This window comes from Triturus cristatus, chromosome 6 (assembly GCF_964204655.1).
Source record: "Triturus cristatus chromosome 6, aTriCri1.1, whole genome shotgun sequence".
Classification (NCBI taxonomy): domain Eukaryota; kingdom Metazoa; phylum Chordata; class Amphibia; order Caudata; family Salamandridae; genus Triturus; species Triturus cristatus.
In genome coordinates, this window is record NC_140589.1 from 529174377 (window position 1) to 529190868 (window position 16492).

At 40.7% G+C, this 16492-nt stretch overlaps 1 protein-coding gene across 2 annotated transcripts in view; it reads right to left on the reverse strand.

Annotated features, from left to right (window-relative positions):
* The window catches only part of COL12A1 (collagen type XII alpha 1 chain), a 344609-nt gene that overhangs the window by 8077 nt on the left and 320040 nt on the right, over positions 1 to 16492 (reverse strand). For both annotated transcript variants that reach the window (XM_085610958.1, XM_085610959.1), the window contains exons 59-63: positions 14076 to 14129; positions 13360 to 13431; positions 4643 to 4678; positions 4468 to 4534; positions 2084 to 2275 (exon numbers count right to left, since the gene is read on the reverse strand). In XM_085610958.1, coding sequence (XP_085467084.1) covers positions 2084 to 2275; positions 4468 to 4534; positions 4643 to 4678; positions 13360 to 13431; positions 14076 to 14129 — 421 coding nt within the window. The remainder of the gene's footprint in view (positions 1 to 2083; positions 2276 to 4467; positions 4535 to 4642; positions 4679 to 13359; positions 13432 to 14075; positions 14130 to 16492) is intronic.

The window sequence follows — 16492 nt, forward strand, 5'->3', positions numbered from 1 at the left end:
AATCGTTAACATAATGACAGAGAGATACCTGAGAGAACAACTTAATTTATGTATTCTATGAGGAGTTATGTATTTAATCAATAACTAAAGTTTTATTTTTAAGTTATCCAATGTGTTATTTAAAGGTAGGCAAAAACAACTAACTTAGTGTATTAAAAAAGGATGTTATTTGCACAGTGCCTTCATATAAATCCTTTCAGAGCAACTGCAGAAAACAAAATCACCTTCTCTTGGTTGATGTGGATTAATCAATAATTTCAGCTTCCTCTGCATTGATTTCCCCATCCTGTCATACAACTAGCTGGTAGAGAAAAATCTCTTATGGGTAAATGCCTCAAATATTTAAAAGCCTCACTAGCAGAGTGACTTCCAAGCAGAAAGTGTCACACTTTTGGTTACTTTGTGCGCAATACTCACGCTAATGTTACTTCACCATAATGAATCTATCGGGGTTTAGTGAATTTGAACGTTCAACAACCAAGCACAGCACATTTCTCCCCAGGCACCTCCCGGCTTTGACTTACTTCATCTGCTAGGGTTAGCAAACAACCAAGCCATACCAGAAACAGAATGCATGGCATGTCTTTTTTGAGGCTCCTACAAAGAAGCGCAAATCGCAAAACACCAGGGACTTGGTGCATTTGCATGCTAAATTAGCCGTTAACAGAAAATTCTCCCTCTGTACCTTCTTGTTTTGATTTTACTTACGGCTTTGGATTACCAAACTACAGACAAAGGACTTCTGAGTGCAGCCCAGGAAATGTAAGGCAACGCAGCACCTTGGCAGAAACAGATTAATTTTCCTGACTTGGCGCTTGGTGTTCTTCATCCCAGACTTTTTTTTGCCCCCTGTTCTTATGAAACTAATCATGTAAATATGATTTATGATTTGAAGCTTTAGGATTAACAGATAAAAATCAATGTAAACATTAACAGCAATGGAATTGACATAACTCTTTCTTCTGAGAATACTAAAGACTCGATGTGACTTTGATTTGCCTACTTTTACTAACCATTTGTTGTGCATGTGCAATTTAGTTTAATGTGCTTGAATTTGTGTCCTTACTTACTGTATTATACTCGCTAAATCTATCAAGCTTTCTCTGGAAGCACAACTCTTGGCGTTTCCCCTGAATCCAATGACTTTTAGTTTCAAAGCACAATCAATTTTCTAAAGCCTCTTTGCATATTGAAGAATATATATAATGTTTCAGCAGCCGAATCAGAGGAATAATGCTATCTTATTTGTATCAATGTATTGTTTTATGACCTGCCCATATTAAAGGTATACAATTTCCTTTATCAGGGTAGCTCTTAAATATGCTGCATAATTTCTCCAGCTTGAACCAATCTGTGGCAGTACTAATCAGATTTATTAATGATCTGAGGAGTTTGTCTGTCATCAGTTATTCCTTGAAAGGGAAGTAATTACAGCAGACTCATAGACGTCTATGAACCAAAGAACACACTGAAGATCCCAGATTAATAGATTTCTTTGAGAAAGTGTTAGGTTTTCAGAAGTTCCAGAATGTAAACTTTTGGCTAGTAAGTAATGAGATGGCCTACATCAAAGGCAGAAATCAGTTAAGAAGAGATGGGAGAAGGACCAAGAAGTGATGTTGGAGATTGAGACTATGTTGGATGATGAGAGAGTTTCTTATTACAAGAGAGAGAATAAAAGGGTGTGAGAAAGAATGATATTTGGGTGTAATAGGTAGTGTAAAGGATCTGACAGGTGACCCACAGAGACATCCCAAAGAGGTTAGACTGTGAATGGAATACAAAGTTAGACTAAAGAAAGATACAAAGGTTGCCAAACAGAAAAGATTGTGATTAGCAGACAGGAATGTATTGTGGGAGATACATTGTGTGCGTACAATGTCACGTTGGAAAATATCAACTATAAAAGTTGGAAAATGTTGTGTAGAACAGGTTTTGGATACAATAACAAAATTGAATTTATATTTAATGAGCTTCATATAGTTTTAGGGGGATTTCCAACACTGGTGTGCATTTTGTAAACTTGGCTATGTGTTTGAATGTTTCTATTTTTTGACACAAGTGGTGACTGAGTGAGACCCACCTCGTTCACCCTGTGGTCCTTGAAGACCTGGTGGTCCAGGAAAGCCGGGTCTGCCAGCTGGTCCAGGCTCTCCTCTTGATCCAGGGGTACCAGGAGGACCCGGGGGGCCAGCTGGTCCTGGTTGATTTCGGTTTGTTGAATAGAAGTCATTTGGAATTTGGTTTATCATGTGGTTAAACCTATTCATTTGACCTGTAAGAATAACATGAATTGTTAAATCTCGGACTAATATTGTGTCAGCAATAGTACAACTATAATTTTCAAAAACATTATGAACAATAACCCATGTCTGTAATTAAACACGACAAAGCCCACAGCCAGCAACAAAAAAGCGGTTGCTTTACAATGTCTATTGATAAACATTCTGTGATAGTTTTTGTTTAAAAAGCGAAGAAGTGAATCTTCAATTAAATACTTTGATATCATACATTTTACAAATTTTCACTGCACGATATCAATGGCACCTTAAAATATCTGTTATAATATGGCACCAACATGTTAATTTATTGCCCACTGAAGGCGACGGGCCCTGAAAAACAGGCACAGCATGGCACCAATATGTCTATTTTGCATTCGTCCAGTGTATTGTGGCCCACATTGTATCCTAGAATTAGAGTTTCTTGTACTTAAGAGAATGCAAATATGCACTGAGAATATACACATATGTGAAACTATACTCTGACTGTAGGGAGCAAGAGAACATGAACAGAAGAGGAATATATTTGTCACTGTTCTGCAAAATTGTTGCATTGCCCTCTTAAAAGTCAATATTTGATCCTGTCCTTTTAATTGTCTGCATTGTATTAATGAACTAGTAATTTTCCCCAAATTCCAGTATCAATTGAAAACGCATTGCGCTCTAAATTTTCCTTTGTCTAAATGGGGCCCAATCTTGTATTTATAAAACAAATAACTTGTACTATTATGAACCGACATAGCCACTAGGATCTCATCCAAGCACTAAACAGAGTGAACCTGCTTAACTTCTAAGATCAGATGACACAAGGTGAGCTCAAAGTGGTACGTCCGAAGGTTTGTGCAGTAGTTTGCTCTATTGATACTAGGCATTCCAACTAGTGCACCAAGATTCTCTGAACCACAAAGAGAACATCCAGCTGCACTCACTCCTCGCTTCAAGTGTGTTGGCAGTTGTAAGACTTTTACACGAGTTTCCAAATAAAAAACATAACAATAGACACAACCATGCCGTATCACACGAGAAGGGAGAAGCTCAGCTGAGGCATGGTCCTTGCAGTCATCATGAGTTTGCTACTTCTGAATGGTTTAAACACCCTTATAAAATAGGATTTCTCCAATGCAAATAACCATATGAGGAGCTTGGTGTCTGCTTTTCTTGGAGTAATGTTATTTTAGTATTGGTACAAAAATGATACCATCACTGATTAACGTATCATTAAGAGTGTTCTCTTATATTGAGCACAATGGCGTAGTATATACATCAAATACATTCCAGAGATTATATCTAATATTATTTTAAAATGGTACCACTGATTGCTAGCAATTTATCGTAAATAGATAATTTTGCTTGGGCATTCTGGAAGCCTAAATGAGACCATGACACACCTGAAGGAATAATATAGACACATGATCATATTACTCTCTCCATCCCCAGACAGGAACAACGTCAATTAGCCTAAAGGGCTTGTGTTGTGTTGTCTACAGAACAGTCACAATTTGTTTCCTTCATTGTAGGTGATTCTTAAATAATGTCTGTATGGTAGTAGGACAATTTACAGACTAGGAAGAGGTTACAAAGAATCGCATTTCCCTTGTAAATAGGAGTGATGTAACCAATTATTACACATCCAACTTAGACCTCTTGGAAGGCAGCTGGTGAAAGGCTGCTTACTAAAATGTTAATTCTTCAAAAGCAAACACTACCACAGACTATGATCTGAAAATACTAATTTGACCAACCTAAGGTTGGAGACAAACTTAAACGGAGAGAGAGAAGGTGAACAAAACCTGCAGTGCAGTGAAGTGCCATTGATTTATTTTTATTAGACAGACATAAGCAGCACCAGTGCAGGTCTCAAAAAGATACCATGCATGACATTAAATGTTCAGATGACACTGTGAAACAAGAGTAGTCTAAACGGTCAGCATACCCAGTTACTACTCCAACTCATTGGTTGATTTTATTTTGTTTTCATTTTAATCAATGGCATTTTCTCCTTGAAAGGGAGGGCCAACATTTTTTTTTACAAAATACTGGCCAGCGGCCTATGGTGTGCATGAAACATCTGCACAAGATGCAGCTGTAATGTGCAATATTTCACCAATGTAAGAAAAAGTCACCACAACAGGAAGTACATTGTAAGATTAAGAAATAGATGATTATAGAAAAATTAACTTTGTTTTACCATTAATCATCTGCTCGCAGACTTGTCTAGCAACTGCTCTCATCATGTTTTGGGATGACATGTCTCCCTTTAAGAAAAATGTAAAGAAATTGCATTGGTAATTGCCATATGTTTTTATGTTTTACACATTACTGAAAAAGTTAACTTTCATAATCAGGTATGAAGGTTTACTTACTCGCTCTCCTTTTTCTCCTTTTAGTCCAGCGGGGCCCTGCAAAGAGTTACAGTTATTAATTCAAGCCAATTTAAAAAATACTGTGTCTTTTTTATATTTACTTCATCCTGGAATTTACAAATATTATTTAAACAGGTATACCCAGAGGTGTTGGTAGAGATAGAAGTTGGGATGTGAGTCTAAAAAGGAGACTGAATAGTTCAGGTTTAAACTGTGGGATTTCAGAGTCTACGCATGTGCTATAAATTGAATGGGGAATATTTTGCAGCAGGTGAACATTAACCACCAGCTTGTGTAGTAAAACACACTGTTTGGATGGAAATGTTTGCCATTTAAGTTTTTTTGTCAGATTTGTCTGTTAATAGCGGAGAAAAGAGGCTTTCTACAGGGACTGCAAACAACCGTAGATTTCAGAACCACACTGTCATAATTTGGCACCATTGTCCAAATGATTGGCCATACATGTTGTTGTATCTGGGTTGTCAATGCCTAGTTTTATTTGATAAAATCTCTCAGAACTATTAATATTTTTGGTTCAAAGGCCAAAGTCGCTGTATTTTGCAGGTAGATATCCTGGTCAGAGGGTCCTAGCTCAGCCAGAAGGTACCAAGCCCCAACTATAATAAGTGGTGTCTTTCACATCTAGCTTCTAGAGGCAACCTACTGTGTACCCCCAAACTGGGAACCAAGGACCCCTTTGTAGCACTTGACTATCCGATAGGTACGTAGAGCTGTCCAAGGCTTACTCGGGAGGGGTGCGCAGAACTCAGGAATGAAAACGAAAACAGTCATTAAATTGCTGTACAATCACTGTGTTGTCTTATAAAAAAGGAAAGATACTTTACTATAAACATAAGTAAATTACATACAAATTATTAAATATATACAGAATGGTAGGTAAAAATCCACACGTGGACACCTTTCTAATGGTCTCTCAACCTACATGAGGTGAACAACAAAGAAGGGTCACATCACACAGAAGTCCCCTAAGTGTAACCTGTTCCGACTATGCTAAAGGCACCTCTAACAGCCTTGGCACCTGGCGGTCCTACCTCACTACAAAACAACAGTCCCTTTGCATAAAACGCAACATAATGTGTACATTAATAAAATGTCAAGCCTCGTCATTTTATCAAATGCAGAACATAAATACTTGAACCAGCAAGCATTCCAACAATAAAAACATTCCAATCGTTCGCTAAAATATGTAGTGACTATAACTCACAGTGGCATCAGCAGTTTGCAATGATTTTATCTTTAATTCTCACATATATCAATAGAACATTGACATGTTGAACATTTCAATGTAAAAATCTTATTTCTACTGTTGACAGGTTCATAGCAACCTAAGAGGACTTAACAAAAAAGGCCCAGGCACACAGAACCACAGAATAAAATAAAAGCTGAGCTTTCAATGTGGTTGATTTAATAGCAAGACTCTCTCATGCTAACTTTTTTTAAAGATTCATGACACTTAGAGTACCCAAAATGTCAAAATTGACGCCTCCTTCTGTGTCCTTATGGGAGCACACTTCTGCTCTTGGGGGAACCAACACAACTGTAAAGATCCAGCCGCACCCCTACCCTCCTGGGGCACAGTGAGCCAAATATGCACATTTTAGATAACCCTTGCATGGGCTCCTGGCTCCTGGGGCCGCTGCACCATGTTTGAGGTGCCTACAGGTTTGTTATTTAGAACACACAGGAGCCCAAGCGATCAGCCTGGCTCACTCCTGCCTGTCACCTTCACTTTGCTGGAAGGGTAGTAAGTTTCTTCTTTCTTTTGTCAACACACACACACACACTTTCTCTCTTATCATGGTGTCAGGATAGCTGGTGGTTCCACCTTCTGCACCTGCACCCTTCCCCTGCCTGTCGTCTACACGCTCCCTAGACACATGGCGCAAAGGAGTGGGCAGGCAGGTGATGCAGCACAAGGCTCTCATAAGGCTTAGTCTCCCTAGGACCTCCCCATGGGTACTCGGACAATTGAATTGTGACATTCTCAGCCTGATGGATTCTGCCAGGAGAATTAGCCATCCCTTGGGGTGATTTCTTCTATACAGAATGGTACGTCTGTTGTGGGATGGTCCTCAGAGGCATTGGATCTCCACGGGGGAAGAATTACTTAACCACAGGATGCAGTTATGACTTATGGACCTATGGGGCAGCCTTCCAATGAGCAGGAGAAACAAATGCTGTACTGAGCATTACAACACAGGATTAGTTGATTTCGTGCATTTTGGTTTGCTTCAGCTGCCAAGAGATTTAAAGGTCCTCCTGGCCTTTAGAATTTCAGATGGTTTCTCTGTAAAACATTTTCACTACTCTCCACCATTGAAGCAAGGCTGGTGGCAGCCTGTTTCAGGGTTTTCCAGCAGCAATTCTTTACAGCCTTCAATGCAGACTATACCAGCTGCTGAAATATCTAGTGCCACAGCATTCTGGGCGCTTGTAGGGCAAGTGTGTGTCTTGCAGGAGTCTGGGGTACCTCTTCCTAGGTCATCTACAGCAAGCCAGAACTTGTCCACAGAAGTCATAAGGAACTCTCCATCATGATCCCCCTCAAGTCCACCCTCTACTGTTCTCCAGGAGAAGTCGAAAGGACAGTGCCACTGGCCCTGGAGATGGAGTCCACAGAGACCATGAAAGTACAATACTGGAGTCCTCTGCAGTCAGGGACTTTTCCATACCATGGATCCACTATTCCTCCTCTATAGTTTCCTCTTCAGTCAAAGTTTCTCCCTTGTGCAGGGGTTTAAATTGAGTAGGAGAGTTCTACAAGGTCGTCTACTCTTCCCAATCGAGAGATGCCACATTACCTCACCCGCCGACTGACACTTCCTACGAATAGTCCACAGGCTAGTCCATCCTCATGCACAGATGTTTGGGTTGATTCAAAAAAGCAGCATCAAGCTGTGTTACGCAAGAGCTCTTCCATTACTTCAGTCTGTGCCTAACTGACTTTGCAAAACAGTTTGCTTCACTCCATGGCTTTAAATAGAACTCCTGGTGTACCTCATGCTAGAGTCCTGCCTGTTGCCCGAGTCATTCACTTTATGCAGATTTTTCACCTGATTCCTTCCTCTACCAGGAGCTGGCTAATCCCAATCAACTGTGCCCACTACTTACATACAGAAGTGTCTGTGTACCGGCAACTAGCCACCAGAGTAATGATATTAGCCCAGTAGGTAATTAAAAACTTGAATCGTATTAGGCCTGTCTCTGGTAAATATTCAAAAAAGCAAGAATATTGTCAACTGATTTTTTTGTTTGCACTCGGGTCCTTTTTAAACATAGGAAAATATATGTCAATCATTTATCAATGTTAAGCTAACCCCAAACTTGTATTGTTTCAGTTTTCACCATAAGTGTAAATACAATGAAGCACTATAGACTTAAGCTTCAGTTAAAAAAATAGGACCTTTCTTTTTGGACGCCAGATTAAATGATACGGTCTGCACAGGCCATAACCAATGTATTCAGGCTGAACCAGACAGCAGCGCTCCTCAATCAGTCTGCTTACCGTGTGCATGCCTGTTGGCACATATGCTTGCCTGGACAGCCTCTTACCTCATTAACTTAGAAGCATGACTAATTTAAGAAGGCAGGCACCGGTGGTTATCACTCAAATCCACCTTAGCAGTGGCTTACAATGAGTGAAGCTCAGTTAGTGACACTGCATTGATCCTAATACCAGATGTCCAAAATCAAAACACTCTGGAGGAATTACTGGGATCAGAACCCACCTTCCAGCACTTCCCTTATTTCTGACAGGTATAATGTGGTTCAATCCACCCTTCCCTACACCATTGCATTGCGTATGATTACATTAAGATGTGCATGAATAACCTCCCACTTTGTGGATTCAACACTAAAAACTGTATATTAATCCAATCATTTAGTATGGACAGATTTGTCACCCTTGGAAGATTTCAGCCATAGCTGGAAGAAAAAATATTTATGAAACAAATAACCAAAGATGGTGCTTTTGACGGCACAGATATGCTACATAAAAAAATGTTAATGCCATAAATGATACGTGCCTGTAAGTTAGTCATGAACATGTGGAAATAGGAACCTCAAGTGAGACACCTGTAATGGCACATAGTTGCACTCATTTTATATTTTTCTAAACTCATTCAATTTGTATTTCTTCCTCTTTTCACTGAATTGTAAGTGTCTTCTCCTTCCCTGTACCAGCATTCGTCCTCGCCCACATTTTTCCCCTTGGACTGACATGTGTCTTGCTGTTTCATGGAGCTGTGTTTTGGAAAACATGATGAATCCCTTGATGCTGATGGTGCATTTTACAAGTTTTTTGAGCAATTAATTCCATTGTTTTTAGGAAATGGACACCTGAAAGAAATTTTAATTTCGAACCTGGAATGTTTATATCGCAAATGGCCATTCTCTCCCTGTTAAGAAATGTAATTCGTTCATGAGAATGATGAAGGTGTGTGTGAATATTGACATCTTCAGCAAAGTTCATCAAAAAAACTAATTAGAAGAGGTAATTAACAACGTGCTGCTCTGGATAAAAACCCAGTGCCATCGTTGCTGCACCTCCAGCAATCGTAGGTATGAATTGTAAAATGAGGAGAATGTGCCCAAAGGTATGGTTCGAAACATTGCTCCTATATTATGTTGCCTCATGAATGTACAGCAAGTCAGGACGAGAGCCCAGCCTCACTTTGGGAGAATCATATAAATCATGAATGGCAGATTACTGTCAAATGCCAACAGATCCTTAACAACTATGCAAACCTCTGCAAGCAATCCCTGTAGATTGAAATTATCTCACATCTTTAAAAAAGAAATTCCAGTTTACAATAAAAGCAAAAAAAACTCTTTACCCGATATTGAAACTGTACACATTCTATGCTACATCATGTGTAAAAAAGTACAGAGTGATACAGACAGGTTAAAGGTCAACAGCGCCTGCCTCACTGCAGTTATTCTATAGGGTTCTTGACACATGCTATAACCATTGATCCTTTGACCCTGTAGCCACGGCACTGGCAGATTTGTGTTTTTTAGGCTGCAGGTGGAACTGTCCTTTACTTTTAATGAGGTGCTGTTGAGGCACCGGCATCCTATATTGTGCAGAAATGAAGGAACATTATCCAAAATCCAAATATTACTTCAATAACAATTTCAAAATAAATAAGAGGATAGCATGGCAAGTCGAAGCCAAACTTGCATATAATTGACAGTCCCAAAGTGACTATGCTTTAAAAGCACATTCGGAAGGGAGGAACAATGACAATCGATTACACTCCATGTGTTTGTGTCAGGTGATTGATGGTACTGCTGCCGTCACTGATCCTGTTATAAAGCAGCACCATTAAGTCAGACTTCTCCTGGACTGGCCAGAAGTCAGAACTCAACGCCCTAGGGAGAGCCAAGGGTTCTGCAACCATTTCACATTTAACCTTTTAGTCTGATTTAATGAATATCAGATAATTTCTCTACAAAATGAAAAATGCTGTTAGAACCCATACCTTCCATGAAGTTTTTGAGAGGGCTCCTTTAGTCATATGATCAGTAAGGAAAAAAACAACAAAGTAATTGAGGGCCTAAGGTTGTCATGATTTAAGATGAGGGAGCTTTGTCTAAGTCTTGCATCTTCCATATGGGAACACGTAAGTGTTTCGACTCCCTTAATGTTCTACTATAGACCATACTGGGGTCATACCAAGGGCAAAGTGACTTCACAGAAATGATTATGTTAATTTCTGAAGCTGTGGACTTTGTATGAGCCTACAGGTGGTGCTGAACAGCCTTCTTGATGTGATGCACAGACAAGGTTATTACATCTATCTATCTATCTATCTATCTATCTATCTATCTATCTATCTATATATCTATCTATCTATCTATCTAGCTATCAGTCTGACTTGTCTTTCAAGCTGCCGGTATCTATGTCCATTGGCACATATATCCTCAATTTTGCCTTGCCTATACCTATAGGACTCCTCTTTTGAGCTCTGTGCACAAATTAAATGTTGGACTGTCACACTTTGCACACTATTTAACCCCACAGCAGTAACCAGATTATACAGTTGTGGTCCGACATCTAGTCTTTCGGCCAACTGAATGAAACTCAGAACATTCATCTTGATGAACAAAGCCGTCTCTAAACAGCTTGGTCTCATCTTTTGCACTGCACGCAGGGAGTTCACACACCTGACGGCTCTCCCAAAAGTTCCTACTGCTATGTCTTTTATGGAGTTCACGCAGATCCTACCTCGAGAACACCACACCACTTGTAAGTTGAAAAAATAAAATCTCAAGTGGGTTTCCAGACAACAAATGTGGGACACGCTGATTCGGGTCCGGGGCCTTCAGTTGAGATTGTTAGCTAAAGATGGGGGAGTAGCCTTTTTTCACCTTTTCTGATAGACTGCTTTGTTGACCTTGATATCCACGATAAGAATGGCCCAGGAATTATCATTGAAATCCACACTACATCAGCTGCAATGTTTGTATGCATGCAAGTTTCTTTCAGTCCTAGTCTGTGATGCTGGATACCCCGCACAGAGCTAGCAAGCGTGCTTGGCAGTCACAAATGCAAACCAAGTGTAGAAACAATGTCAACCATATCCAGATGCTGCTGATAAAACAGCTGCCAAATATATAAGCAAATGTGAGCTCCCGCTGAGCTTGTGTCTGGGAATGTTATATCCACACATTCATTTACTGAGTCACATTACAAGAAACAGAGATTTAAGAAACTAACTATTATGTCTTAATTGACAGCCTCTAAATGAAACTGCATATTTTATTGTGGTATGGATAAGTGATTTTAGACTAGGGCTGAAGGGCATCATGTCAGGTTGCATTAGTGTGACGGATGCCGGCATAGTGAGTTGAGAACTCAACCAGATAGGATTAAACTGATGGTGTGCTCCAGGGCCAGACTGGCTGTTCCGCCACTCTGGTATTCACCTGGTGGCTTCTGGCTGCAGAACTGCTTAAAGAGCAGGTATGGTTGGGATGACTCAACTATGGCCCTCTCTCATTTCTTGTCATGGCCTACTTTAGAGTGGAGATGGTTGGAACATTTTCACCAGGGTTAAATTTGGTATTCAGTCTGGCCGTGACACAATCAACTTCTAAGAAAAATGTTTTAAAAGACCAGCAGATACTGGGCATACTGAAATTCTTAGTGCAAGCAGAATACACAATGTACGTACATGGGCCTTCATGCACACAGAAAGGCACTGGCCTTCAAAACGTTGGAAACAGACAGAGTAGGAGATGTATTCAGTGTGCTTTCTGGAACTACTGGCGATTATGATAATGCATCAGCAAAGATGCGCAGATCTATTTTCTCAGGGCCGCACATTGTTCATGATAGGGTCCTACTACTCTTGCATTTTGAGGACTATAACAGGTAAGAGCCTCATTGTCAAATATGAAGATTGAACAGCCATAGAAATTAATGTATATATAAGAAGGAGTGTAAAGATTATTACAATTTTCACCATCAATAATTGTAAATGATGGCTGTAAGTAAGGCTCAGGCTTTTTGACATCTAAAGATTAAGAACTTCTAGTAGTGTTGAAGTAGTTCCTAAAATATGTTAAAAAAAACAAATCCCTCAGACTCAAAGTGGTGCTTTAGGCATTGCAGAGATCCATCAGTGTAAAATGATTTGGCTTGACAGAGAGTTAGCCATGTTGAGAGAGATGGGAAATTGGAAAATACGATGTGTCTTTCTGTAGACTTGTAACATAGGGTCAGAGGTACAAAGATGGGACTTGGTAAAAAGTAATCACAAACTGCACTCTGAGTTTAAACTAATCCATTCTGTTTTTGTAAACTGACCTCTATACTCATAGGTTGGTTCACAAAAAACCTGGATAGTAGTGGGTTGCAGTTCGACCCACCATGAATCGCTGCCATCACAGAGAAGGTTGTCTGCTCACGTCACCAGATCACTAAATCTGTAATTGCTTTTAAATATAGCCATTTTTTAAACACATCCCACTTTACTTGGAAAACGTGATTCACTAAAAAATCTAATTAACATTTTTAACATTTTAAAAAAAACTAGGAAGTGTTCCATGGGAGCAATGCCTAGTCTTAAAACAATATTTTGGACTATTCACAACGGAGATGGAGTCCCCTGGGGACCCATTCCCATTTGGGAACGGGTTACCACCTCCTTTGAGACGTCGGTAAAATATTGTTTTGCGACCGCATTTCACTCGCAAATATTTAATGCATATCATAAGGAATGTTATTTGGAACCCATTTAGCCATCTGGTCTCCGCTCAAATGTGATTCCTTTGGTGCACGTGGGTGCGGTAATGTGTGTGCTGGTCATAGGCTGAGATGAAAGATGCCGAAAGATGCATAACAGTGCAACATTGCTCTCAAGACTGGAAAAGAACCATCTGAGATTACAAAATCTAGCACTTCAGCCTGTGGCGTTTATTCCACCTAGAAATATGGGTCCTGGCACAGCAAACCTGCCTTTCGTTTCATGGAAACTAAAAGCCACGATTTCCAACCCTAAAATATTCCAACAATGTACAGCAAAAACACAAGGGTTTAAATAACAGGTTGCGGTCTCCCTCGGTTTTCCGCGCGGCCCTCTTCTGTTTCAACGCATCCCTTCTTCGTCTAAAAAGCCTTTTCCGCTGATGCGAAGAGACGCAGCACACGGGGCTTTCATTACTGATGGAAAACGCGTGAGTTTGCTTACCGGTAATCCGTTATCCCCAGTCTTGCCTGGCTTTCCACTTGGGCCGGTTGCTCCCGGGGCTCCTGGCGCGCCCTGCAGCAAGGGGAGACATGTGACATGTGCAGTTAATGCAATGATAAGAACCTGCATCTTAATCCGCTCCAGGCCGCACTGACAGGTTAAGCTCTCCTCAGAATGCCATCATAAATCTTCTCGAAAACAGCCACATTTTATAACTAAAATAAACCATTGGTGGGGGCTAATAGTGAGCTGAGATCCAGCTCATCCATCAAGGGTTTTCAGTGACTGAGCTCGGTTGCTTTACTGCGCCATAAAACATGCCCGCCCATTTCCCCCTTCATCCAGATTTCACCTCTGGAGTTTCCATCCATGCACCTATTGCTTTTCTCCTGCATCCTCTTTATTGTGATTACTTTTAAATGTATAATGCAGTTTCTGGTAACTTAGTAAAGTGGTTTCGAGATATGTGGAAAGTTTTTTTTAATTACATATCCAAGAACAGTGGTTTCAAGACATTTGGAGAAAAAAAATCATTACATATCTCAGACATGCAGAGGTCCATTTTATGAAACAAATGCTTAAACATCAAGTTTTTAGCGTTTACTTCTGTCCCAACTTTTTAATGTCTCTATACGAGTATCAATCATACAATGATCCTATGGGGTATGCCTGCAGCCTGCTCATTAGAAATGTACTTTAAGACAATGTACTCTTACCATTGGTCCAGGTGGTCCTCTTGGGCCTGCAACGCCATCCTTTCCGAGGAAACCCTGTTACCAAAATGGAACACATTAGATATTCAATGCTGATTTAAAGCTCTCAATAGGAAACAGATGGCGTTCACGTTACCAAATCCAGACCACAGAAAGTCAATGCGACAAAATATCATCTTGCTAATTTTATTGCTTTGTTTCACTTAGACGAGGGATCTGGAATCCTCATTATCAAACAAGTATTGACTTACAGCCACAGGATTGAGGGCAGTTTTATGATTTCAGCATGTTGCATTTTAGAGTAGTTGCATTTTTTCAGAATATAAATATTTATACGGGATACATAGAAGGTTACAAAGTATTAAGGTCCTATAAAAGAATGTGATATATCAATTCTGGTGCCATGATGCGCTCGCTATGGAGTCCAAAGTTGAATTCTTTGTAAATGTAACCAAACGCCACAGAGGGTATTATAGAATTATAAAATGCATCCTTTTCCTCATATGTTTATATCAAATATTTAAGATCCTTCCTATTTATCTGCTGTCTAAAATTTATAACACGTGAATATGAATTAAAAAAAAATAATAGGGGAACAAATAAGCTGAGCAATATCTCACATAGATCTATAGAACACGTATGTAAGGGATATTTTTGCTTTCTTAATAAAAGAACCGTTTCACAAAATTTAAATTTGGAAGGGATTTGTGAAAAATCATTTTTGTGCTTTTTAGGTCTCGCCTACAGTCAGTCAGCTTTAGCTTTTAAGGGAGACCTCATGTTACCACTAAACACATCAAACACCACACACACACACACACCAGATTGCAACATCATTATGGAAGAGACCTTGGTTCATCCCTGTTCATTAATTGGTTTTCTCCGGTGAATTACCTTCATGCAATGGCCCATCACGTTTTGGATCAGCCCACAGCATATTGCAGATGTTGACTTTTTAAATGTAATTATAATTTTTTTTTAATGATGTGATGGTCCACTAATCAGTCCCTGTGCCGCATCTGCTTTACATGCAGCTATTTTAACCAAGTATGAGTTTAATGTGTGAGAGGCTACATCTTAGATACAGCATCGCAATTCTGTTTCCAATAAAAAATAAAAAAACGAGTGCAGTGCACCCACACCCATCGTCTTTGCCCGAGTGAGCCACTATTGCTTGTCCCTGACCACTGCTGAAGCCTCCACAGTGTGATCAGCAGAGCAGCACAAAATGCCATCTCCACATGCTTGACTTCATAGAGCAAATGTATACGAAAACTACAAGTGTCATTGTTGCGGTGGGACCGCCATGCTGTGCTGTACCTGGGACCCTCCAGTTGTTGCATGTGTTAGTGGGTGCATCGCATTCAGTGAGGTTCAGTGTGGCTTTGTGAATTCCACCGCGGTCCGCCTACCCCTGGCTGTCTCCAGTGAGAGCTTCACCTGCACAGTGCTTTAAATGGGCCAGTACTGTCCAGTACCAAGGACCAGCACTTTTTTACTTTGAGAGGGAGAGTACCGACACTGCTCCAGAGAAATGTAATACTTTTGGTTGGAGAGTAACGGCACTTCCATTTCAAACACTGCCTGCACATGTTTGCAGCTGGGCTTTGGAGACTAGAAAGTATTGTCAGCCATATTTGTGCTGTGAGGTAGTGGCCAGGATAGCTCCTCCCACTTTGACCTCTCCCAGGCTGGGGCAAGCTATCAGTGGCGCAGCCGGTGCAGTGGCATCAGGGCCTAGAGGAGCGGAGGACCAGGCCTACCCTGCAGCAGCTGCAGTTATGCACTATGCCTCTGGACCTGGAGCGGTGAATACTAATTGAGGGTTAAAGTGCACTCAGTGACCTTTCTGCATGTTCAGCCTAGTTGTTCCTGTCTTGGGGCTGAGATGTCTCATCCGTCATCCAGGCGCAAAGCTGTGAAGCTAAGCTCAAGTAGCACGAGCACATTGACCCTGACTCAGAGAACTTTGATCCATGGCCATGGCTCCAACAGAGCGGGAGCCCAGCGTCAGTGTCTGGCATCACACATGTGGCAGGCTGGGCAGCCGTCCATGCATGCAATGGGGAGCTGCAAAATGCACACTGACTCATGCCTGTTGGGATGTGGGCTGGGATCCATACAACTGTATGTGTCTGGTGCTCTGTGACTAATCCGGCTCCATGACCCAGTCCCCTCTGTTGCTTGTTCTTCCGAGATTCACGCCTGTGAGTGTACTTGGCATCCTCAGATTTATTCAATACAGGAACCTCGATTATTTAAAAGGAATCATTGATCCCACGGGGTCTTCCACTATCCTTAAGAGATAGAAGGGAAGTTCCAGACAAGTCCCGTGCTCCTTTTAAGGTGCAGAATACTCTCCAGGTGTGGAGTATATTAAACAATGTCTATGTTCAGTCTGCTTTTAGGCAGATAGTTCA